The 26027-nt window shown below is 43.3% G+C and overlaps 1 protein-coding gene across 4 annotated transcripts in view; it reads left to right on the forward strand.

Annotated features, from left to right (window-relative positions):
• Window positions 1–3786: 3786 nt before the first annotated feature.
• The window catches only part of FBF1 (Fas binding factor 1), a 141398-nt gene continuing 119157 nt past the window's right edge, over window positions 3787–26027 (forward strand). For 2 of the 4 annotated variants that reach the window (XM_077459368.1, XM_077459367.1), the window contains exons 1-7: window positions 3787–3983; window positions 4288–4315; window positions 9781–9822; window positions 19809–19878; window positions 19968–20019; window positions 24492–24542; window positions 25793–25922. In XM_077459368.1, coding sequence (XP_077315494.1) covers window positions 3981–3983; window positions 4288–4315; window positions 9781–9822; window positions 19809–19878; window positions 19968–20019; window positions 24492–24542; window positions 25793–25922 — 376 coding nt within the window. In that variant the 5' untranslated portion in view covers window positions 3787–3980. The remainder of the gene's footprint in view (window positions 3984–4287; window positions 4316–9780; window positions 9823–19808; window positions 19879–19967; window positions 20020–24491; window positions 24543–25792; window positions 25923–26027) is intronic. The other 2 variants (XM_077459365.1, XM_077459366.1) reach the window with 1 other exon arrangement.

Genomic DNA, 26027 nt, shown 5'->3' on the forward strand with positions numbered 1-26027 from the left:
GTACAGGAGGTGGTCAGAGGCTGGGGACATGGTACAGGAGGTGGTCAGAGGCTGGCGACACGGTACAGGAGGTGGTCAGAGGCTGGCGACACGGTACAGGAGGTGGTCAGAGACTGGGGACACGGTACAGGAGGTGGTCAGAGGCTGGGGACACGGTACAGGAGGTGGTCAGAGGCTGGGGACACGGTACAGGAGGTGGTCAGAGGCTGGGGACACGGTACAGGAGGTGGTCAGAGACTGGCGACACGGTACAGGAGGTGGTCAGAGACTGGCGACACGGTACAGGAGGTGGTCAGAGACTGGCGACACGGTACAGGAGGTGGTCAGAGACTGGCGACACGGTACAGGAGGTGGTCAGAGACTGGCGACACGGTACAGGAGGTGGTCAGAGACTGGCGACACGGTACAGGAGGTGGTCAGAGACTGGCGACACGGTACAGGAGGTGGTCAGAGACTGGCGACACGGTACAGGAGGTGGTCAGAGACTGGCGACACGGTACAGGAGGTGGTCAGAGACTGGCGACCTGGTACAGGAGGTGGTCAGAGACTGGCGACCTGATAAAAGAGATAAGTGCAGCCAGTGTTGCCCCCTGTGATGCAGCCAGTGTTGCCCCCTGTGATGCAGCCAGTGTGTGTTGCCCCCTGTGATGCAGCCAGTGTGTGTTGCCCCCTGTGATGCAGCCAGTGTGTGTTGCCCCGTGATGCAGCCAGTGTGTGTTGCCCCCTGTGATGCAGCCAATGTGTGTTGCCCCCTGTGATGCAGCCAATGTGTGTTGCCCCCTGTGATGCAGACAGCGATGCCCCTCTGCAGTGAAGAGAGCCGTCTGGTTGAATAGAGCGCCGGGAACATCACAGCTTTCATTTCAATAGCTGTGTGTTCCCCGTCGCGCGCCGTCACACACGACCCCTCCCCCTTGTCCAGGCACTTTGATAGACAGATCACCCGTCCAATCTGGACGGGTGATCTGTCTATCAAAGTTCCCCGGACAAGGGGGAGGGGCCGTGTGTGACGGCGCGCGACGGGGAACACACAGCTATTGAAATGAAAGCTGTGATGTTCCCGGCGCTCTATTCAACCAGACGGCTCTCTTCACTGCAGAGGGGCATCGCTGTCTGCATCAGTCCTGCGCTATTCACCCCCATCATGGGAGGCACCAGGGGCGGGGCGGGGGCGGAGTTCCGCCCAGGCCCCGCCCCATTTTCGGCTCAATTATCGGCCGTTTTTTCCTTTCGGCAAATTGCCGAAAAGGGCATTTTCGGCCGATATGTTTCAGCGGCCGAAATTTCGGTGCATCCCTAATAAAAATTGTACAATTAATTCCCAGAATAATTACAAATACAAAGAAAGATAATAAACTTGCTCCCAGGGTTAACAAAGGGGAAGGGAGGGAAGAGAGAAAAAAAAACCTTCTGTAGGACTATTAACGAATTGGGACAACATGGGAACGGGTGTGACATTTTAGAGCATGGAAATAAATATAAACAAATTAATCATATACAGGAAGGATGAAGAAAAAAAAACATTTATATATATATATATATATATATATATATATATATATATATAAACAATTACTTACATTCCCTTTGGGTAAACCAAAAAAGGAAAAAGAGATGTCTCTACAGGAATAAAATAGTATTGTAGTCAATATGTCATATATAGAGAAGCCCACAAGGAGGCAAGAACTCCAAACATATAGGGCAGGAAAAAGGATTACAGTGCCTTGCGAAAGTATTCGGCCCCCTTGAACTTTTCAACCTTTTGCCACATTTCAGGCTTCAAACATAAAGATATAAAAATTTTATTTTTTGTGAAGAATCACCAACAAGTGGGACACAATTGTGAAGTGGAACGAAATCTATTGGATTTTTGAAACTTTTTTAACCAATAAAAAAATGAAAAGTGGGGCGTGCAAAATTATTCGGCCCCCTTGCGTTAATACTTTGTAGAGCCACCTTTTGCTGCGATTACAGCTGCAAGTCACTTGGAGTATGTCTCTATCAGTTTTGCACATCGAGAGACTGAAATTCTTGCTCATTCTTCCTTGCAAAACAGCTCAAGCTCAGTGAGGTTGGATGGAGAGCGTTTGTGAACAGCAGTTTTCAGCTCTTCCCACAGATTCTCGATTGGATTCAGGTCTGGACTTTGACTTGGCCATTCTAACAGCTGGATACGTTTATTTGTGAACCATTCCTTTGTAGATTTTGCTGTATGTTTGGGATCATTGTCTTGTTGGAAGATAAATCTCCGTCCCAGTTTCAGGTCTTTTGCAGACTCCAACAGGTTTTCATCCAGAATGGTCCTGTATTTGGCTGCATCCATCTTCCCCTCAATTTTAACCATCTTCCCTGTCCCTGCTGAAGAAAAGCAGGCCCAAACCATGATGCTGCCACCACCATGTTTGACAGTGGGGATGGTGTGTTGAGGGTGATGAGCTGTGTTGCTTTTACGCCAAACATATCGTTTTCCATTGTGGGCAAAAAGTTCGATTTTGGTTTCAGCTGACCAGAGCACCTTCTTCCACATGTTTGGTGTGTCTCCCAGGTGGCTTGTGGCAAACTTTAGACAAGACCTTTTATGGATATCTTTGAGAAATGTCTTTCTTCTTGCCACTCTTCCATAAAGGCCAGATTTGTGCAGTGTACGACTGATTGTTGTCCTATGGACAGACTCTCCCACCTCAGCTGTAGTTCTCTGCAGTTCATCCAGAGGGATCATGGGCCTCTTGGCTGCACCTCTGATCAGTCTTCTCCTTGTCTGAGCTGAAAGTATAAAGGGACGGCCAGGTCTTGGTAGATTTGCAGTGGTCTGATACTCCTTCCATTTCAAAATGATCGCTTGCACAGTGCTCCTTGGGATGTTTAAAGCTTGGGAAATCTTTTTGTATCCAAATCCGGCTTTAAACTTCTCCACAACAGTATTACGGACCTGCCTGGTGTGTTCCTTGGTCTTCATGATGCTCTCTGCGCTTTCAACAGAATTTTTTTTGGTTAAAGAATAAGTAAAGCCAAACTAAAAAATAAATAAAAAATAGACCCTGCAAGGCAAAGGCATAATGAGCTAGTATGCATAGCATACTAGCTCATTATGACTAACTTACCTGAGATGAAAGCCACAGAAGTGATCCTCGCTGTCCTCCTCCGACATCTATCCCGGAGTGACCGCTGGGTATATCGGCTCCGGCGCCGAGACTGGCCGGAGCCTTGATGACGGCACTCCCACGCATGCGCGTGGGATTCGCCAATAACATAATGATTGCCGTTAGCAGAGGCATGCTCAGTGCACCTGTGCGCTGCTGTCTGCGGCGCATGCGCTTGTCTTTTGCAAATATCTCCTAAATGTAGGTTAAGGAGATATTTCTTGTACCTACAGGTAACCCTTAATCTAGGCTTACCTGTAGCTAAAAGTGGTAAGAGTTTACAACCACTTTAATTATTTTTTAAGGGGGGTGTGGCATGGGGCGCATCCTATGCCAGCATACATTTGGTAGTAGGTTACCCTCATTCCCATCTCAAAATGCAATATATATATATATATATATATATATATATATATATATATATATATATATATATATATAATCTATCGCATGGAAATCAGCGGCAGGCTCAGGTCAGAGTTCTATACTTGATAACACCTCTCACTCTCCTCATCAACATAATCAGGCGATCATCCCTAAATAGTAAGCAAAATTCTGTGGGCGGAACTACAACTTCCATAATGCTTCGCTCTCAGCCGGAAAGGCTATGGAGGAAGTAGGCTGTTTGGTTCATTAGACTTTCCTGTCGATACAACCCCGTGTCATGTGACCATGAAAGCCCAGTAAAACAGCAGTTTCTATAGTGATGAGGAGACGCTTTCCGGCGTCGGAGGGCTGGCAGTGAGCGATGTGATTTGTTCCAGTTCTATGTGGTGCTCTATTGTGTCCGGCTGAGGTCAGGTCCATAGACGACGAGTGTGAAGAGAAGACATCTGGAGTATGGTGTGTGAGCCCCATTACCCCCCATAGGCACTACATTGATAGACCAGTCACTTCTTATCCCAGCCCTTTTCTTCTTGCTATTACTTCTAGTCTCACTTTGTACTCCAATCTGAATCTATCATCAATGAGGCATACAGCTGGATTCTAGCAGGGCAGTCGTGACATTGTTAAATGTCCCCATTAACATTTTAGTTCTCTGTGGTCACACTATTGTTATGATTTTTTGTGAATTCCTCTGACCCCCCAAAGTTTAGTAATAGTAAGTATTCCATTAATTCTTAAATACGTCTTTATTTTGTTCTAGGCTTCCAAGAATAAAAAAGGATCGAAAGGTCAGTTCCTTGTGTATGTTTATCCTATCCCAACTGTTTTAACCAGGCCTTTTCTAACGCTCTCTTTTTGTTTACATGTAAAAATCCTTTTTTTTTTGGCAATTACTTAACCCCAAGCATTATATATTTTATTTAAGGCTGGGTTCACACCGCTGCGGCAGCGAGAACCGGATGCAAATCACATCCGATCTCTGTGCGATGCGAGTTTAGCCATACAGATAGTATGGCTGAATTCGCATCGCACCCGCCGCAAACTCGCACGGGACCCTTTTTTTGGTCCGCAGCAGAATCGGATCGCATGGGTGTTCACACCATGCGATCCGATTCCTGTCCGAGTTTGAAGATCGCACTGCGATATGCGAACTGATCTGGGGGTGTCATTAACATTTCACTGACACTCCCAGCAGTCCGTATAGGGCAGTGTGAACTGCCGGCGGGAGGCATGCGATGCGGGAAAACGCCACAGATTTGCGTTCCCGCATCGCTCCAGTGTGAACCCAGCCTAAAGCAAAGACTGTATAGAATAAAATGGTGTGTGTTGCAATTTATGTCACACAGTATTTGTGCAACAGTTTTTCAAATTACATTTTTTTGGTTAAAAAAATACACCTTAAAGCGAAACTTCAGTCATTTTTTTGCTCATCTTTTCATCTATTAAATCTTCTGCCCTTGTTGTTTTAACTTTGGATAGTAAAACATTTTTTTTTCTGCCAGTAAATACAGCCCTCTTCTGTTTCCTGTAAATACAGCCCTCTTCTGTTTCCTGTCTCAGGAGAGTTTGCTAGGAAGAGTGGGGGGATGAGTCATAAGAGGGCCAATGAGAGCTGCAGAGCTGGAGGTGTGTGTCTGTGTAAATCCAGGAAGTGATCAGGCAGCAGCTTCAGCTGCCCACAGTTAAAATGGATGCAGCCAGACTCAGTGGGAGGGAGATTTCTGCAGCATATTTGGCAAGTACAGAATCACAGTATATATAAAATAATATGCAAAGTGGTTGGAGGGAAGCTCCAGAATGGCAAAGATGTTTTTATTACAAATTATGTGAGCAGCTTGCAGTTCCTCTTTAATGAATTTTTTATGCACAAAAACATAAGATAATAACCAATTGTTTGTTAAAATATAAAAAATTAGGTTACGCCAAGTAAATAGATACCAAATATGTCCTGCTTTAAAATTGTACACGCCCATGGAACAACGACAAACTACAAACATTATATTATCCATAGGCAATGCTTTTAAAAGCCTTTACAAGTTGCTACTTTAAATTTACACAGGCAGTCTGGTGCTAGAATAATTGCTCTCAATCTTGCGTTTTACGGTAAAACTTCACACAAGTGGTGTAATCGCTGTTTACACGCTGACATGTGCGGTTTTTTTTTACCTTTTATGTGCGAGGATGGGGTGGGGATCTTTAACCCCCTTTTTTTTTTTTTTTTTTGTTTCTAAGTTTATTATTTTATTTATTTATTTTTGATCACTTATTGTTATGACAAGATGTAAACATCCCTTGTGATGGCAATAGGCAGTGACAGATCTCCTTTACTGAGACATCTGGGATCTATTAGTATTAGGCTGGGTTCACACTTATGTGAATTGGAAGCGGGTTTGTCCGCTTCCAATTCACATGACAGGAGAGTGTTACCGGTTCTCAATGGAACCGGTTCACACATCTCAGGAGCGGCTGCGTGGAGCACTGTAGATGGGTCCTGTGCATCGTTGGCTCCATTTCAGGTCCAAATTCAGGCACCACTGGGCAGAACAGTGGTGTAATGGTTAGCTCTCTCGCCTATCAGTAAAAAGGGTCACTGGTTCGAATCCCAACCACGACACTACCTGCCTGGAGTTTGTATGTTCTCCCTGTGGCTGTGTGGGTTTCCTCCGGATACTCCAGTTTCCTCGCACTCTCCAAAGACATGCAGGTAGGTTAATTGGCTTCTGTCCAAAAATTGGCCCTAGTATATGAATGGGGATCTTGGATTGTGGGCTCCTTGAGGGTAGGGACCGATGTGTGTATGCGATGTACAGGGATAGGGACAATTGTAGACACACTGGATGGACTGGTGTCTTTATTCAACCTTACTAAATATGTAACAATATCAATTCAGACCTGATTCATCCCTGAAATGGTAAACAAGAATGCACCAGACCCCTGTTGTGAGCTGCTCCGCAAATAGTGTGAACCTAGCCTTAGATGCCAGATCTCTCTTCTGCCCTTAAAAGAAAGTATGCGCTTTTTTTATTTTTTTAAATCATACCTAGATGGATGCAGCATTGGTCCAATGATGCATCTGTCCCCTGCTGCTTCTAAGACTGAGAACTGAGAGATCAAGCACCGCTGATCGCTCAGTGCTACGTAAGCGGAGAGCTGGTGACTGTCACCCGCGCTCACTGGAGCACTGGGCTGGGGAAGGGCAGGAGAGGCTGATCCAGGTACCGGTACAGGCATTTGGGTGGATTCCGACCATATGGTTGAGAACTGGGGGGGGGGGGGGGGGGAGACACAACCAAAACCTTTGAAATACATGAGGGCTGTGAATAAGGTTCAAGAGGAGAGTATTTTTAATATGAAGCTGTTATCAATAACACGGGTACATGACCTCAAACTAGCAAAAAAAAAGTTAAACGCTAACTTTAGAATTATTGTATGGCAGGAGTAGTTGATGCGTGGAAAAGACTTCCAGCAGAGGTAGTGAGTCAGTCAACAAGTGAATTTAATCAAACCTAGATCTATACTAAATTGAAGATTAAAAAAAAAATGTTCTGTTTCTGTGAGTTGATTACTAGAGATCTTGACTCTGTTGCACTTTGAAATAGTTTCATTCAGTACCCCCTTCCATTTGGCTCTACTTCTCCATCCCTTCTGACTCCCAGCCCTGCTCTGCTTGTTCTTGGCTAGCTCAAATACTGCCATTTAGGGCTTGCTAACACTGGCAGTGACCTATGAAAAGCATTTTGTGTTGGAAGCGTTATGTCCCCTCCTCACCACCTGTTTTAGCCCCTTAAAACAGGGGTCTTCAAACTATGGCCCTCCAGTTGTTCAGGAACTACAATTCCCATCATGCCTAGTCATGTCTGTGAATGTCAGAGTTTTACAATGCCTCATGGGATGTGTAGTTCCGTAACAGCTGGAGGGCCGTAGTTTGAGGATCCCTGCCTTTAAAACCTTCATCACCAGTCTGGTTGTGGCATAACGTTAGTTAATTTGGTTGAGTTTTGGTGGGTCTTGTAGCCCGCCAAAATACAACTCTTTGCAGCACCATGATGAAAAGCGTTGTGGCCATGTCATGTGTACACCCCTATTCTGCTATCTTTGCAGCATAGGGGGAAGCGGTTGGGGTTGGGGAAAGCGTTTTTTTTTTTTTCACCTTTTTACTGCCCCCCCCTTCCCAACCGCAAATGTAAACCTAGTTTTAATTGGATAACTAGATGACTGGATAACTAATGCCCTAAAGCTTAATACCAAGGTGAGTTATTTTTAGGAAACATTTCTCACAAATGATCCCACCAGGTCTGCCGGTCAGTTTTGCAGGCAACCTGATTGGATGGTCCATGCATTCCTAAGGACTGGCGGGTGTATATAGACGAGCTTATTGCTAAGTCCAGTCAGGCCCAGTAAAAAAAACAAATGGAGGAGGAACGCGTCCTCTTACGTTTGGGTGGAAGCAGCTGGGTGTAAACGGAAAGCAGAGTCAGTTTATTCCTGGCCATAGGAGTCTGCCCATACCCACTCTTCATAAACTCAGCAGACGCAGACCTGTCTTCGGCCCTTCTCTGCTCCAATCAGAAGGCGATCTGTGAGCGGATTTTCTGCTGATCGGAACAGAAACCACTTGTGTGAAAGGGCCCTTATGCATTGAAGTGACCACAAATACCCAAATATTAAAATGTTTCCTTATAACAGTCACATAATTAGACACAGGGCACATACTTTATGCAATTTCTCGTACAATACACATATCTTAATGCCTTATAAAGCTGAAGTAGAAAAATGATTGTAACAAAAAAAAAATTAGTTCAGTACTTATGCCTTTCCAGGTGGAATACAGAAATGTAACTCTGAAAGCTGTCCCCCCCCCCCCCCCCTCAAAGGTAGGCAGGCTAGTCACCAGTAAAGCCTGGGGGGGGGGTCTGCCTGCATTTGATCTTTTCCCATTATTGTCATACCTTGTTCTGCACTGTGTCTCTGTCTATGTGGAGCCAGCCATCTTGATAGAGGCAGGGCGTTGCTTCCTCATCTCATAGCCTCTAGCAAGGAGAACAGTGAACATCACAGTAGTGGAATCACCAAATCCCACTACAAATGTCCTGCGACAAGCACTCAAGGGAAGTTGTGCCTTATGCCGCGTAAACACGACCGGACTTTCTGGCAGGCTAGGTCTGACGGTCTTCCAGATGGACTTTTGGCAGAGTTGGCCACACACGAACGGAACAAGTCCGTTTAAAAGTCAGTTTATTTTGAGCGTGATGATGTAAGACGGGACTAAAAAAAGAAGTTCAATAGCTTCCCTTGCATCGTATTTGTTCCTTCGGAGCAGCATACAGACTAACAGTTTTCCTGATAGGAATTGAGTCTGTCGGACAGATTTGAAACATGTTCTATTTCTAGGTCTGTCGGATTTTTTTTTTTTTGGATTAGCCCACACACGTTCGGATTGTCTGGACTGATTCCGTTGGACCTAGTCTGCCGGAAAGTCTGGATGTGTGTGCGCGACATTAATCTTACACTGTAGATATACACTATGGTGTTATAGACACAGGAGTAAGTGGGCACACTCGCATACTAGGAAAGGTAATGCTGTTTTTCAGGAGGAGATTTGTAAAAAAGATGCCCTCCTTCTTTCTTTTTTTTTTTTTTTTTTCTTTTTTATTTGATGATCATTGTTTAAAGCCCAATTCCAGGGACAAAGGTTTTTGTAAGTTCTGATGTGTAATAAAAAATAAAGTTATTTCTGCTCATGTAATACATGGCTGGATCACTGCACATTCTACTTAAAAATCAATACTTTTCTCTATACCAGATAGTTCAGCTCCCGCTGTACTTCTGTCCCGCTCCGGATGAAAGAACTATGTATCTCACAGACTGCAGTGCTGGTGTTATTTTTCAGCCTCCCTCTTCCTTTGACCATCCACCGAATACATGGAAGTTGTACTCTACTGGATACTGGAGAGTGCAAAATCTGGTGCAGCTCTGCATGGTAGCCAATAATGCTTCTAACTTCAGCCAGTTCAATTAAGCTTTAGCACAAAAGCCCGCAAGCTGATTGGTTTCTATGCAGAACTGCACCAGTGTTTATACCCTCCAGTTTTAGTAAAGCAACCCCTCTGTGTTTTTATCATTTAGGTAACCTATTTTTAAAATGTAAAAACAGTACATACACTTTATTGTTATCTAATTGGACTTGGTGAACAAACAGGAAAGTCATGAGAAATATAAACACTTGACGATCTTGTTTTTCTTTGCTATAAAGGTTCTATCGATGATTTCCTTGGTGATCTTCTTGGTGACAGTGGTAAGTGATTATTTTGCTTCTATCTGCAGTGTAATAGAGCTGAGACTCCATATGACATGAATTGAAGGACCCTGATCTATTCATAAACTGCTAGAGTCTGCTGTTGTTGACTGGGACCTAAACACATATGAATGTTCTCTAATCTGATCATAAACAGTTGGAGTCTCTCATGGTTGAGTAGGACTAACAGACATGAACATTCCCTGGTCTCTCCATAAACAGCTGATCTATGTTATGATTGAGTAGAATTTGTACATGTAGGGATGCACCGAATGGGTTTTTTGGTGCCGAAACCGATACCGAAAATGAAAAATACACTAGGCCGAAAACCGATACCGAAACAGCACCGAAACCGAAAATGGCTTTTTTTATATATTAAAAAAAAATAAAATTATATAAAATTGCCTTATAGTATTATTCATTATAGTATTCATATTCAACGGAATCATTAATTTTATGAATAAAAGAATAGCCCAGTAATGGAAAATAACAGTACTTTAATAAAGCAACCCAAATAAATTGGACAGTGGACACAGAAGATAAAATACAAAATTAAATGATAAATTACTACCGCATATCCTGCAGTGTAGACTGCAGTCAGTGCACATTGAACCATAACAACAAAATAAATAAAAAAAATGAAATAAAATAATATAAAAATAAAATGACTAAGACTGAGGCCGCGTACACACGCGGGGACTGTTCGCTCAACTTTGTCCGTCAAACAGTTTCAGCGGACAGTCCGCTCAAAATTAGCATGGACGGACTTGCCCACACACGACGAACGAACAGTCCGCTGAAACCGTGCACGATGACGTGAACGGCACGTACGACGGGACTAGAAAACGATGTCCTGTACACTGCAATGCAACCTTCGGCGTGTAAATTCTTTCTGAGCATGCGCGAGACTTAGTTTGACGAACAAGCCTACACACGGGCGGACTGTCCGCTCAAACCAAGTTTCAGTGGACAGTTTTTCGGAATTTCCGAAAAACTTTGTTCGTCAGACTGTCCGCTGAAACTGTCCGCTGAAAGCCCACACACGAGCGGACTGTCCGCCGAAACACTGTTCAGCGGACAAAGTTGAGCGAACAGTCCCCGCGTGTGTACGCGGCCTGAGTCTAAGAAGACTTAATGTCTTAGACTTTATTAATTTTCAACTTAAACCAGAAGAACTAGTAGTAATTCAGTTATCTCTCCCTAAGGTGTCAGCGGCTGCATGTGCGATAAAAGTGTATGTATGTAGCTGCGGGTTACATACACAGTCCTACAGTAGACCACACTGTTTTCCGGCCCCTGTGTATGAGCAGAGACATCCTGGAACACAGTCTACAGTCTGGTCTACAGCAGCGGTGCTCGGGCAATCACAGCAAGCAATGTAGACTACCGTAGTCTGTTTCTGGAAGTCTCTGCCCATATCTGGAACACAGTGCGGTATAGTGTATAGTACTGGAATATGTAGACAGCCACAGATACAGGACATACAGTTTTGCACATGCAGCAGGCTGAAAGCTTAGGGAGAGACAATCAATGACTGACAGTTTTGTCCCAACAACAAACTAAAGAATAACAATGGCAGAAGGCTGTTATTCTGTTTCACAGTAATATATAAGTATGTTAAATGCAATAAATATTTTCAACCTGAGAGAACTGTAGTAATTTTATTTTTTTCCCCCTAAGTTCTCTCCCTAAGGTGTCAGCGGCTGCATGTGCGATAAAAGTGTATGTATGTAGCTGCGGGTTACATACACAGTCATTCAGTAGACCACACTGTTTTCCGGCCCCAGGGTATGAGCAGAGACATCCTGGAACACAGTCTACAGTCTGGTCTACAGCAGCGGTGCTCGGGCAATCACAGCAAGCAATGTAGACTTGTATAAAGAGGGCTCCTGCGCTGTATGAAACAAAGGGGTATGACAAATCTATTCTAGTAGGTGCAGCAAACACTTTATGAGTTGACTCTCAGTGTATAAAACAAAAAAAGGGGGGTGTGTTGCGCTTCCTATATTAGAGACCAATATTGGACTATCTCAAATAAAAATTTTCAATGCTAACGGTAAAAAGTGCAATCGTGCTAAAGCAAACAAGAACTAGTGAATGAAAGTGCATCTGTGCATAATATATATATAAAATGTGCACAACATTAAATATATAAAAATGTATCATATACGTGACACCAACAATAGTGCTGTGATACAAAGTGCATATATCCAGAGATCAATGTGGGTAAAATACACGCAATAAACCAAAAAACAAATATATAGATAAATGAAAATAAAACAGCAGCAACGAAAAATATATATATAGAAAAAATATAGCAGCAAAAACGATTAAATCTAATCAAAGTGACCCATACATATTCCAATTGTGAAACATATAGTGAAATAACACAACCAAATAGTGAAGTGCAGGATGTGCCAAGCCAACTCTCTTCCGTACAGGTGATTTTCTGTGTGAATAATGCTGGTCACACTAGGTAATTACCTTACTGCTGTAAGGTATACAGCGAAGAAATAACCTTTTACAAGGGACACCAGGGGATGGATGGAGAGGGAACTTCACATTTCTCTATCGTCACCACCAATCATCTGATTCCTCCGTGATTACTAGTACATATATGCTCAAGGGATAGACAAAGGGGAATCCACCATAGTGTAGTATGTTTAAAAATTCATTCTTTATTAAACAAAAGTAAACTACTCACAAGGTTGATGAAATAGCAGAGCGCACAGCAAACAATAGATCAGCAAACGATTCGTTCGCGTGTAGACGTCACTTCCGGTCTCCTACGCGTTACGTCATGAATTGACTTCAACTGGGATGTTTCCATAGCGGCCGGAAGTCGCTTTTGAGAGTACTGGGCGGGAGCGTTCCGCCCTTCATTTTGCATATGCTTAGAACGTGTCTTAGGAGGAATGAGCAGACCGAAAAGAAAATAGGCGGGTATGTTCCGCCCTTTATTTACATATTCGGTCGCACACAGCGTTCTCCGCAAACTGAATGAGCAAACGAAAGGGAGTATAAGACGAGCAGTAAGGGCTCAGAATTCACAATTAAATGAGCCCTTACTGCTCGTCTTATACTCCCTTTCGTTTGCTCATTCAGTTTGCGGAGAACGCTGTGTGCGACCGAATATGTAAATAAAGGGCGGAACATACCCGCCTATTTTCTTTTCGGTCTGTTCATTCCTCCTAAGACACGTTCTAAGCATATGCAAAATGAAGGGCGGAACGCTCCCGCCCAGTACTCTCAAAAGCGACTTCCGGCCGCTATGGAAACATCCCAGTTGAAGTCAATTCATGACGTAACGCGTAGGAGACCGGAAGTGACGTCTACACGCGAACGAATCGTTCGCTGATCTATTGTTTGCTGTGCGCTCTGCTATTTCATCAACCTTGTGAGTAGTTTACTTTTGTTTAATAAAGAATTAATTTTTAAACATACTACACTATGGTGGATTCCCCTTTGTCTATCCCTTGAGCATATATGTACTAGTAATCACGGAGGAATCAGATGATTGGTGGTGACGATAGAGAAATGTGAAGTTCCCTCTCCATCCATCCCCTGGTGTCCCTTGTAAAAGGTTATTTCTTCGCTGTATACCTTACAGCAGTAAGGTAATTACCTAGCGTGACCAGCATTATTCACACAGAAAATCACCTGTACGGAAGAGAGTTGGCTTGGCACATCCTGCACTTCACTATTTGGTTGTGTTATTTCACCATATGTTTCACAATTGGAATATGTATGGGTCACTTTGATTAGATTTAATCGTTTTTGCTGCTATATTTTTTATATATATATATATAATATTTTTTTTTTTCGTTGCTGCTGTTTTATTTTTATTTATCTATATATTTGTTTTTTGGTTTATTGCGTGTATTTTACCCACATTGATCTCTGGATATATGCACTTTGTATCACAGCACTATTGTTGGTGTCACGTATATGATACATTTTTATATATTTAATGTTGTACACATTTTATATATATATATATATATATATATTATGCACAGATGCACTTTCATTCACTAGTTCTTGTTTGCTTTAGCACGATTGCACTTTTTACCGTTAGCATTGAAATTTTTATTTGAGATAGTCCAATATTGGTCTCTAATATAGGAAGCGAAGCAATGTAGACTAGTCTGTTTTTGGAAGTCTCTGCCCATATCTGGAACACAGTGTGGTATAGTGTATAGTACTGGAATATGTAGACAGCCACAAATACAGGACATACAGTTTTGCACATGCAGCGGGCTGAAAGCTTAGGGAGCGAGAGATATCATTTGGCCCAACAGCAACAAACTATGTATGATGTGTGTGTACAGTACTAAAACTGGAGATCTCTTAAATTGAAGAAGTGCAAAAACTGTAGAACTACTACAATGAACAAACAACTAATGGCAGTATGGCACAACTAGACAACTGGAACATACTGGTAGTCAGTCATACTATGTTGTATGTTCCAATTGTCCAATAGCACAGTCCAATGCCAATTCATTTACTATGTTCAACAACATGGTAAAGGAATTGGTCTATGCTACGGATTTATAAATCTATTTCAGTATAAGTGGCAGATTTCGCTTTAAGAACAAAAGTTGCTCCGCTTTCTCACAGGAGAGACGATTTCTCTTCTCGTCAAGAATATGAGATGCTAGACTGAATAGTCTCTCACTCTCTGTACTGGTGCTTGGGGCAGATAAATATCTGCGTGCAATCTGTGCAAGCAAAGGAAACCGTTGTTTATTGATGCGCCAGTACACAAGGGGATTGTCACTTCTGGTGATAGGCTGTTCAGCTAAATAAATGTCCAGCTGTTGGGTAGCTGCACTTGTTGTTGCACTGCTATGGACCAGGGTGCATTCATGTAAAATTTCTTTAAACATATCAGATATGGAGGGAGCGTGTTCCTCTTCACTTGTATGCAACCGTTTCTTCTCACTTTCCTCTGTGCTACACCTCAAAACTCCTTCACCAGATGCTTCCACCACCTCCATTTGTGCCTGTATCATTTCCCGTGCACGCTGCTTTTTCTCAACATTAAAATAATGCTCTTTAAATCGAGGATCTAGAACTGTTGCAATGCAGTACAGAGGGTTGGACTCGGTGTCTTGAAACCGGTTGGTAACAGCCTCCAGTAGAGTGGTTTTAGCCGTTTTTACGCCATGGTCTGTTTCTATCTCTTTTCCTAGCAGACGCTTCAGTGCGGCAATCAAGGGAATAACTTCAGAAATGGAAGCATTAGTTGAGCTTATTTCTTTTGTTAACTGTTCAAATGGAGATAGAAGAGACAAACTATTTTCAACTAACATCCACTGATGTGCACTCAGTGTTGCCGGCAGCTCGTAATCTGCAATGTATGCAGCTAAAACACGCTTTTGTTCAAAAAGACTTTGCAGCATATAGTAGGTGCTGTTCCAACGAGTGGCTACATCTTGCTGCAGTCGTTTCGGTGGCATTCCAAACTGTATCTGCAAAGCTTGTAATCTGGAATAAGCAAGCGGAGAATGCTTAAAGTGACCCACAATTTTTCTTCCTTTTGATACAATATCAGATATGGTGCGCTGACTCAGCAATCCTTCATTCACAGCCAATTGCAGCGTGTGTGCCATACACGGTATTCTTTTAAGTTCACTGTCCTCCATTGCCTTTGCCATGTTCCGCGCATTATCTCGTACAATCAAATTCACTTTAGACTTCTCAATGTGCCAAGTGTCAAGCATGGATTTTAAAGTGTCAGCTATTGCTGCTGCAGTATGTGATCCAACAAACTCACGTGCGTTAAGTAGGATGTTTTGCAATTTAAATTTGTCATCTATCCACTGCGCTGTCAGGCTAAGCATGCTCTTGGACTGACGTCTGAACTCCAAATGTCGGTAGTAAAACTGATTGCTATGATGTCGGTAGTCATGAGCTCTTGAACGTGTTTTCTAACACTGCAAAACAATTCAGGTAGACAGGTATCTGCAAAGTAGCGTCTGCTTGGTAGTGAGTAACGCGGCTCAATATGTTGCATAAGCCTACGGAATCCAATGTCCTCCACAACAGAGAATGGCTGGTTGTCTAATGCAATAAATTCCATAATTTTATCTGTTATGGCATGAGCTTTGGGACTGTCACTTGCAAATTTTTTAACCTTTTCAAAGACCGTGGCCACAGATGGTGTTGAGCCTGAGTCACTTTTTGGAAGTGGCACTGTTTTCTTGTAATCTGAATGCTAAACTGGATGTCGTGTTTTCAGATGGTGTATCAAACCTGTTGTTGAAAAATGCCTTGGCACTGTACCCCCTCTTGAAATTTCTGCTGAGCAAAGACTACAGATTGCAAATTTGGGGTCTTTATCAGAAACTTTAAAATATTTCCACACTGCAGACATGGTCCACCTTTGCTGGTAGCGCAGAATAATAGCATAGAATGATCTATAGTGGGAGTGAAATCTGAGGGGGAAAAGGAAAAAAAAGGACAAAATTAATTTTAAAGCTAAACCCCAGGAGGCAGCTTTTAAAAATAACAAACTATCACTTTTTTTTTTTTAAACGCTGCAGCTCTTGCCATGCAAGGTAGTTAATAATATGTCTGCACTGCAGTACATCTCCTGACTTGTACCAAAAGATAATATAATTGCACTGATTAAATTTCATTGCAAATGGAATGGATTGCTTGCATGCAAATTGCAATTGCATGCTATATTTCATTTTTTTGTAGCGCTATTCTGCAGTATAATATACTATAACTTCATGTGCTTGTTGTTGTACAATAAAAAATATATAATATATATATAGTTGTTAAATATAATATATTATATTGCGTACTGTCATGTTTTAAAAAAATCATGTGCTTGCTGTCATGTCAGTGTGCTATACTATACCAAATTGACAAATTCAATGACAACAAGGGCATACATTTTATAGTATACTAGACTAGTACTACAGAATAAATAGCATGCCATTCCATTTCAAATCAGTTTTATATAACATTTTTTTTTTTTTTTTGCTACGTCACGATGTACTGTAAGACATATTAAATTATTACCATACTGCATGGCACAAAAGGCACAAAGGCGTAAGTAATACATGTTGTTTGACTGCTATGACAGTTTCAGTAGTATAGTAAAATAAATTAGTTGGATTGTTTGGCAGTTTAAGGCAAAAAGGCAATGCATTGCTCACCGGCGAATAGTAGTAATGGTAGCCATCCAGGAGGGACAGTGCCCACTGTTGTACTTCAGTATGTGCAGCCCTCTATGAAGCCGTCTCGGGTCCCAGCAGCGTCTCTCGGGTCCCAGCAGCATCTCACAAGCACGAGGAGCGTCCGCGGGGAAGGTGCCAGCGTCTCAGCAGGGAACGTGCTTACGAGTGCGACGTCTTATCCGCGAGGAACGCGCAAGCCGCCCACAGAACGAGTGATGTCATCCGAAGTTTCTCCCACCGCTACTGCGCATGCGCGATTTTCGGCGCCATTATCGGCAAGAATTCTCTTTCGGCAAAATGCCGAAAAGGCCATTTTCGGCCGATATGTTTCGGCAGCCGAAATTTCGGTGCATCCCTATGTACATGTATGAATGTCCCCTGATCTGTTCTTAAAGCAGACCTTCAGTCATTTTTTTCATCTTTCCATCTATTAAATCTTCTGCTCTTGTTTCAGCTTTGCATAGTAAAACATTTTTTTTTTTCTGTCAGTAAATACCTTATACAGCCCACTTCCTGTTTCTTATCTGGTCATGAACCTAGGCTTATGACATCATGCAGAGCTCTTTCTCGTGAGAGTTTGCCAGGAAGGGAGGGGAGGTGAGTCATAAGAGGGCCATATAAGAGCTGCAGAGCTGGAGGTGTGTCTCTGTGTAAATCCAGGAAGTGAACAGGCAGCAACTTTAGATGCCCACAGTTAAAATGGATGCAGCCAGAGTGGAGGGAGATTTATGCAGCATATTTGGCAAGTAAGGACACGGGTGCACACAATGAGACTGGAGGAGAAGCGGTTTAACCTTAAACTGTGTAGGAGGTTCTTCACTGTTAGGGCTATAAGGATGTGAAACTCTCTCCCACAATTGGTGTTGACTGCGGGGAGTATGGATATTTTAAAAAGACTCTTAGGCCGCGTACACACGGGCGGATTGTCTGCCCAACTTAGTCCGCTGAACCGTGTTTCAGCGGACAATCCGCTCGTGTGTGGGCTTCAGCGGACAGTCTGACGGACTAAGTCTTTCGGAATTTCCATAATTTTGTCCGTCCAAACTTGGTTTTGTCCGTCCAAACTTGGTTTCAGCGGACAGTCCGCTCGTGTGTAGGCAAGTTGGAAGGACTAAGTATGGCGCATGCTCAGAAAGGATTTACACGGCCGAAGGTTGCATTGCAGTGTATTGGACGTCGTATTTCTAGTCCCGTCGTACGTGCTGTATACGTCATCGCGCAAGCTTTCAGCGGACTGTCTGTTCATCGTGTGTGGTCAAGTCCGTTCATTCAAAAGTTGAACGGACTGTCTGTCGGATTGTCTGACGAACTTAGTTGGGCGGACAATCCGCCCGTGTGTACGCGGCCTTAGACATACATCTAAAAGGACACAACATACAGGGATATGGGAAATCATTATATACACTGATACGCCTACACCTTCATAGGATGAACTGGATGGATTATTGTCTTTTTTTCAGCCTTACTGACTATGTAACTACGCAGTATATATCCACTTCCAGACCGGCGCACGACGATGTACGTATGCAGAATGGCACGGGCAGGGAAACTGGCGTACAGGTACATCCGTTTGAAATTGTCGTGCCTGTCAGGATCCCCGTGAGTCTGGTCGCTGGTCCCGCGGACTCGATCGCTGCGGGGATACCCACGATCGTCTTATGGGAAGGCTGAACGGGGAGATGCCGATGTAAACAGCATCTCCCCGTTCTGCCTAGCAACAAGTGACACTGATGTCTGCTCCCTGTGATTGGATCCGAGATCAGTGTTCACTAACACACAGCCCAGCCCCCCACAGTTAGTTACACACCCCTAGGTCACACTTAACCCCTATACTGCCACCCCCTGGTTAACCCCTTCACTGCCAGTGTCATTTACACAGGAATCGGTCAATTTGTATAGCACTGATTGCTGTATAAATGACAATGGTCCCAAAAAATGTGTCAAAAATGTCCGATGTGTCCGCCATAATGTCGCAGTCACAATAAAAATCGCTGATCGCCACCATTACTAGTAAAGAAAAAAAGTTATTAATAAAAATGCCATAAAACTATCCCCTATTTTGTAAACGCTATACATTTTGTGCAAACCAATCAATAATCGCTTATTGTGGTGTTGTTTTTTATTATTATTTTTTATTTTTTTACCAAAAATATGTAGAAGAACTTGTATCGGCCTAAACTGAGGAAAAAATATTTTTTTTTTTATATATTTTTGGGGGATATTTATTATAGCAAAAAGTAAAAAATAATGTGTTTTTTTTTTTTTTTTTTTCAAAATTGTGGCTCTATTTTTGTTTATAGTGCAAAAAATAAAAACCGCAGGGGTGATCAAATACCACCAAAAGAAATCTCTATTTGTGGGAAAAAAAGGACGTCAATTTTGTTTGGGAGCCACATCGCACGACCACGCAATTGTCAGTTAAAACAACGCAGTGCCGAATTGCAAAACGTGATCTGGTCTTAAGCCAGCAAAATGGTCCGGTCTGAAAGTGGATATAAAATAATATGCTATGTGGGTGGAGGGAAGCTTCATAATGGCAAAGATTGTTTTCATTACAAATTATGTGAGCAGACTGCAATTCCTCTTTAAATAGCTAGAGTCTGTTGTAGTTGAGTAGAACTTTTATACAGGTCTGATTTGTGTGGAGGCAGGGCATAACATCCACTTGAAAATCATATCTAAAAATAAAACACAAACACGGACAATGTAATATTTTCTGTCCATCTCCTTTGCTGCTTATTATATTATAATTTTAAAGTGGCCTTTCTTGTTTTTTTGGTGTCATGTATACAGATCCATCACCATGGACTTCAGCTTCTGCCAGCAAAACCCGGGTTGCACGTTCATCTAGCACCACCAAGAAGTGCGTTACTATAATGTGTTCACCTTTTTGGTTCTGCCTCTAAACACAGATGTGCTTTGGTATTTATTTATATTTTCATGTTCCATCAGGTCAACCCTCGACGAAGACTTTTTCAGAGAGATCGCAAAAGAAGCAGCTGAGGTAATTTTCTACTATTTTGCAGGATTCAAGGATTTTGTGATAACACCGCTTTATACTTTTTATCTGCGTTTTATTGAATTAGGAACCAGATAAGTATGTGACTTGTAGTGCTGAAAAACTTTACACAATGCTATTTAAACCAAGGATACAAAACCGAAGATCTCTATCCAAACCTGTTGCTTTGTTATAGATCAGTGATAAATGTTTGTTAATCATTAAAAGAGAAGTCCAGCATGAGCTCTAGCTGGGCTTCTCCCATGGGTCACAGTAGTGCAATTCATTTTGCACTCCTGTGACCTGTTTTCAGCAGAGAGCAGACTGAAGTTCGCTCTTTGCTGACATCACCTTTATCATTCCAGGCACCGTGTCATCCTGACTCTGGGAGTCCTGATCCGACAAGTGCCTGGACTGATGCCCATCTCAGCCTCTCAGCGAGCTGCTGAGACGACTGCCCCCCCCCCCCACAGCTCAGTGCTCCAGTGAGCATGGAAGAGCAGAGCAGGAAAGCTGCTGATTGACAGACAGCAGCTCTCTGCTTGGGGAGCTGAGAGAACAGAGCAATTGGTGGTGTTCGATGGCTCTGTTCTCAGTGCAGAGACGCCGGGGGACAAATACAGCATCGGTCCAATGCTGCATCCACCTAGGTAATTATGAAACTGCAATAACTCCCAAACCAATACTTCTCTTTTAAATACATTTTCTACGCAGACAGTGTCAGTACTAGGATCTGACTTGATATCACCCCTATTGCAGCCCTTGTAAAACCAAAGTTCAGACTGGGAGAGAAGGAAGCAGCACATGGTTCTAACAAGGAGTATGCCTGGTAGGAGATAGTAGAGTGACAAAAAGATGAGCTCAACAGTTGGCTGCTTCTCCTTCCACTGTCCAGTCCAAACAGGCTGGGGGAGGGACATGTACTGTAAATGTTGCTTACAGTGGCGTAACTAGAACCTTCAGGGCCCGATGCAAGAAACCATGAAGGGCCCCCCTGAACCCCAGCCAGGGCCCTTCCCTCCGAGTCCGGCGGTGGAACTCCAGGGCGTGGTCACAGGTATGACCTTTTGTGAGCCCTGTTGTTCCACCACTGGCATCAGTAGTTTTTTTTTTTTTATTATTTTCTTTTAAATTTTTAGGTTCACCATTGGGGGACTGTCCCTAGGCAGGATGGGGTCCCCGTCCCCAGAAGAGATGAGGTCCTTTTCTCCAGGGCAGGTGAAGTTACTGCCCCCAGGTGAGAAGGGGTCCCTGTCCCCATGTGAGAAGGGGTCCCTGTCCCCAGGGGGAGATGGAGGGGGTATGTTATGGTGTGTGGGGGGTGGGGTCCTCTCACTTACCATGACCAAGCTGTAGGCCGCGCACTCATCCATGTTGGCCTGGGCTCCATCCAGCGTGCTGGACGGGTGATCAGCATATCTCCCAGAAAGACCTTTCATCATCTGTGTATGATGGGGAGGAGGAGGGCTGGCAGACAAGCCTGCAGTGTCCTCCGGGGAGCCGGCTCTCATAGGGCTGCACTGCATCTGTGTGCTTAAAGTTTGTTTACCTGGGAGAAGTATGCAGTGCAGAGTGGGCCGGACTCGGGGGGGGGGGGGGGGTGGACTCTGGCTGGGGAGAACAGACACCGGACTGAGTGGCAATGCATGGAGCAGGAGAGGGGTACTCTGAGGAGCCAGCCGAGGACACAGGTCATGCGGGGAATGCACAACTAAAGAGCAGCCAGTGCGATAGTTGAGCATGGAGATCTGCTAGTCACCCTCCACCTCCAGCCACCCGTGTGCATGGTGCACTGGTACCCCTAGCTGCCTATGCTGCTGCCGGCCATATGTAGAGGGGGCTGCATGTGCCCCCTGCATCACAGGGCCCGGTTGCGGTCGCGACTGCTGCACCCCCTATAGTTACGCCCCTGGTTGCTTAAATATAGCAGAGAAAAATCAGATCTCCTGTGCTGCCTGACAAAGCTCTGTGAGTGGACAGAAATACAAAACTGTTGGTAGTTAAAACAACTCCCTAATATGTATTTTATCTGTGTGTTTACCAGGGTGCCCGCATTTCAGCGGTTCCCTCTGTACATACCTCAAGCAATGCTGAGCTGTCAGTGCTCAAGCTGTCATTCCAGTGGTTCGGGAATTAGAAATCTCCGCTCTTCTCACTCTGCTCTGTGTGTAGTGCTTCCAGGACACATCAGGGCAATGCTCTTTGATGGTGATGACCAATCAAACGCGCTCTGGTTCGTTCCAAAAGAGTTGCACAGAAAACGGGCAGAAGAGTGGGGATTTAAAATCCACCAGATTTAAAATCCCGGATATTTGTAGCAGCTGCGTGTCTACCAACAGCTCAGTATTAGTCCACCTTTACATTTTTATTGTGAAGTGTGAAGTAAACACTTTTTTGCTGCCATGACCATAAGGCTTATGTGGGAACAAGACCACTTCCAGCTGGCCAGCTTAGTAAATCTTATGTCCATGACATCCTCCTCCCCTTTGTGCTACAGTTATGCTCATAAGTTTACACACCCTGGCAGAATTTATGATTTTCTGACCATTTTTCAGAGAATATAAATGATAACACAAAAACGTTTCTTTCACTCATGGTTAGTGTTTGGCTGAAGCCATTTATTATCAATCAACTGTGTTTACTCTTTTTAAATCATAATGGCAGCAGAAACTACCCAACTGACCCTGATCAAAAGTTTACATAACCCAGTTCTTAATACCGTGTATTGCCCCCTTTAACATCAATGAAAGCTTGAAGTCTTTTCTGGTATTTGTGGATGAGGCTCTTTATTTTCTCAGATGGTAAAGCTGCCCATTCCTCCTGCCAAAAAGTCTCCAGTTCCTGTAGGTTCTTGGGCTGTCTTGCATGAACTGCACGTTTGAGATCTCCCCAGAGCGACTTAATGATATTGAAGTCAGGAGACTAAGATGGCCACTCCAGTACTTTCACCTTTTTCTGCTGTAGTCAATGACAGGTCGACATGGCCTTGTGTTTTGGATCATTGTCATGTTGGAATGTCCAAATGCGTCCCATGTGCAGTTTCCTGGCTGATGAATGCAAATGTTCCTCCAGTATTTTTTGATAACATACAGTACTGCATTCATCTTGCCAACAATTTTGACCAAATTTCATGTGCCTTTTGTAGCTCACACATCCCCAAAACATCAGTGATCCACCTCCGTACCTTTCATCATAGGCCTTGTTGACTCCTCTCCAAATGTAGAATTTCTAGTTGTGGCCAAAAAGCTAAATTTTGATCTCATCACTCCAAATGACTTGTTCCAGAAGGTTTGAGACTTGTCTCTGTGCTGTTTGGCGTTTTGTAAGTGGGATACTTTATGGTATTTGCGTAGTAATGGCTTAATGGCTTTCTTCTGGCGACTTGACCATGCAGCCCATCTTTCTTCAAGTGCCTCCTTATTGTGCATCTTGAAACAGTCACACCACATGTTTTCAGAGTCCTATATTTCACCTGAAGTTGTTTTGTGGGTTTTTCTTTGCATTCCTTACATTTTTTTTCCTGGCAGTTGTGGCTGAAATTTTAGTTAGTCTACCTGACCGTGGTTTGGTTTCAACAGAACCCCTCATTTTCCACTTCTCGATTAGAGTTTGAACACTGCTGATTGGCATTCTCAGTTGTGTACGCTCCATCGGACAATTGTTGTCGGATTTTTCACGGACAAATGTTGGCTAGCAGGTTTTAAAATTTTCTGCGGACAAATGTGTGTTGTCAGATTTTCCGAGCGTGTGTACACAAGTCCGCCGGACAAAAGTCCAAAGTACAAACACGCATGCACGGAAGCAAGGACGAGGCAGAAGCGGTCGGTCTTGTAAACTAGCATCCGTAATGGAGAATTAACATTCGTGACGTGGCAAATTATGAAATCTTGAAATGCAGTGCAGATTCTCTTCTTCTTTAATGGGATAATAATGAACCCACTTTGCTGGTGATACTGACGGAGCTATTGCAAACTAATTTTCAAAGGCATTTTTTTCCAGTTATATCAAGAATATTATTATGCTTTTTTATTTTTATTTATTTCGTTTTTTTTTTACCACAACACCATTATCCCGTAGTTTTTAAGATCAAAGATACAAACAACTATGTTGTCCCTTGTCAATTTCACATTGTATTTTTTCAATGTAAGGGCCTACTCCCAAACTATCATTTTGAAGTAAAACACATACCCAAATATTATTTTCCACAATTTTTTTTATTGTGTGTGTGTGTATATATAATATATATATTTTCTAAGTACCATCATGCTTTTAGTTCAGTGCCATGCACATGGTAGTTGGTACTTTATGCTCCTGTAATACAAGATGGGAACATCTATATATTTTCGTGAAAATAATGCACTCTTCTTTTTCTTCTTTCTTCCTTCTTCTTCTTTTTCTTCTTTTTCTTCTTTTTTCTTTTTCTCTTTTTCTTTTTCTTTTTCTTCTTCTTTTTCTTTCTTCTTTTTTTTTTTAAACAGGATTATGATGTTTCAGAGGCTGATCCACAGGATGTTCTGGAAAGCTTGAAGGTAACCCAGCACATTAATTGACAGTGTTAAAAAAAAATCTGACGGTGAACTGCTCTGGAAAGTATAATGGTTTTTGCTCAGTTTTTTTTACATAGTTGTAAACAAATGACTGTAAATAAACTACTGATTAAAGAGAGAGACCTTATACACTTCTCCAGAGCTCCACCACCACTCCTTCTGTGGCTGCCTCTGCTTTTGGTTACAGGGAAGCATCGGACCACCTCCAATAATGTAGGATTTTGAGCCTGTAGGAAGTTACTGCTTTGCTTTAAAGGAGTTATAAACCCTCAAGGTTTTTCACCTTAATGCATTCTATGCATTAAAGTGGTAGTATGGTCAATTTTTTAACTTTTACCTACAGGAAAGCCTATAATAAGGCTTACCTGTAGGTAAAAATAATATCTCCTAAACCTGTACGGTTTAGGAGATATTCCCCTCGGTATGCGCCGCTGACTGCAGCGGCGCATGCGCACAAGGGGGTTCTCTCCGTGAAAATCCGGCAGCGCTCGTGCGGCCGGACTGAAATCTCCCGCGCGCATGCGCGGGAGTGACGATATCGCGGCTCCGGCCACTCACAGCGCCGGAGCCGCGATACCCGGAAGAGACGCCGAGGGAGCATGTCGGCTCCCTCGGCGTGGATCGGGCCAGATGTCGGGGCCTCGTTCTAAGGTAAGTATTTCATAATGAGCTAGTATGCGGTGCATACTAGCTCATTATGCATTTTGCTTTGCAGGTTTAAAAAAAAAAATAAAAAAATTGCGGGTTTACTACCGCTTTAAGGAGAAAAACCTTCTGTAGTGCAGCAGCTCCTCAGAGCCCCCCTTTTACTTACCTGAACCCAATCATTTCAGGGACGGGGAGGAGCACAGCAGCTCCAGCCGCTGTCTTGGTTCCCCATTGGATAAATTGATAGTAGCGGGAGCCATTGGCTTCCATTGGCTTCCACTGCTGTTAATCAAATCCAGTGACACGGAAGCTAGGGCGGGGCAGAGTCCTGCTGTCTGTGTCAATGCACGCAGCAGCAGGACTCTGGGAAAGCACCCACACGAGTGCCCTCTTGGAAAGCGTCTCTCCGTGGGGGCACTCAAGAAGAGGAGGAGCCAGGAGCGCCATTGAGGGACCCCATAAAAGGAAGATTGGGACCGCTCTGTGCAAAACCCCCTGCACAGAGGAGGTAAGTATGACATGTTTATTATAAAAAAAAAACAAAAAAAAAATATATATTTACAACCCCTTGTCTTTATTTGTAGGACTTGGAAGATATGGATGCGGAGATATTTGCATCTAGAAAGCCAAACTCGGCTCCTGCAAGAGATTCTGGGGTGACCCGAAGTACTGCCAGTGACAAAAAAGCTCAAAGCAAGACTGGTACAAAAAATGGTAAAATCCAAATACAGAAACATAATTCTTTATCGGTGTATCCACAGCTCTTTCCATGTACACCAATGATTCTGAAACCTGGCAAAAACAGCTTCCTTAAGGCTC

The sequence above is a fragment of the Lithobates pipiens genome, unplaced genomic scaffold, assembly GCF_037356315.1.
Source record: "Lithobates pipiens isolate NorthernLeopardFrog02 unplaced genomic scaffold, aLitPip1_a1.2 Scaffold_28, whole genome shotgun sequence".
Classification (NCBI taxonomy): domain Eukaryota; kingdom Metazoa; phylum Chordata; class Amphibia; order Anura; family Ranidae; genus Lithobates; species Lithobates pipiens.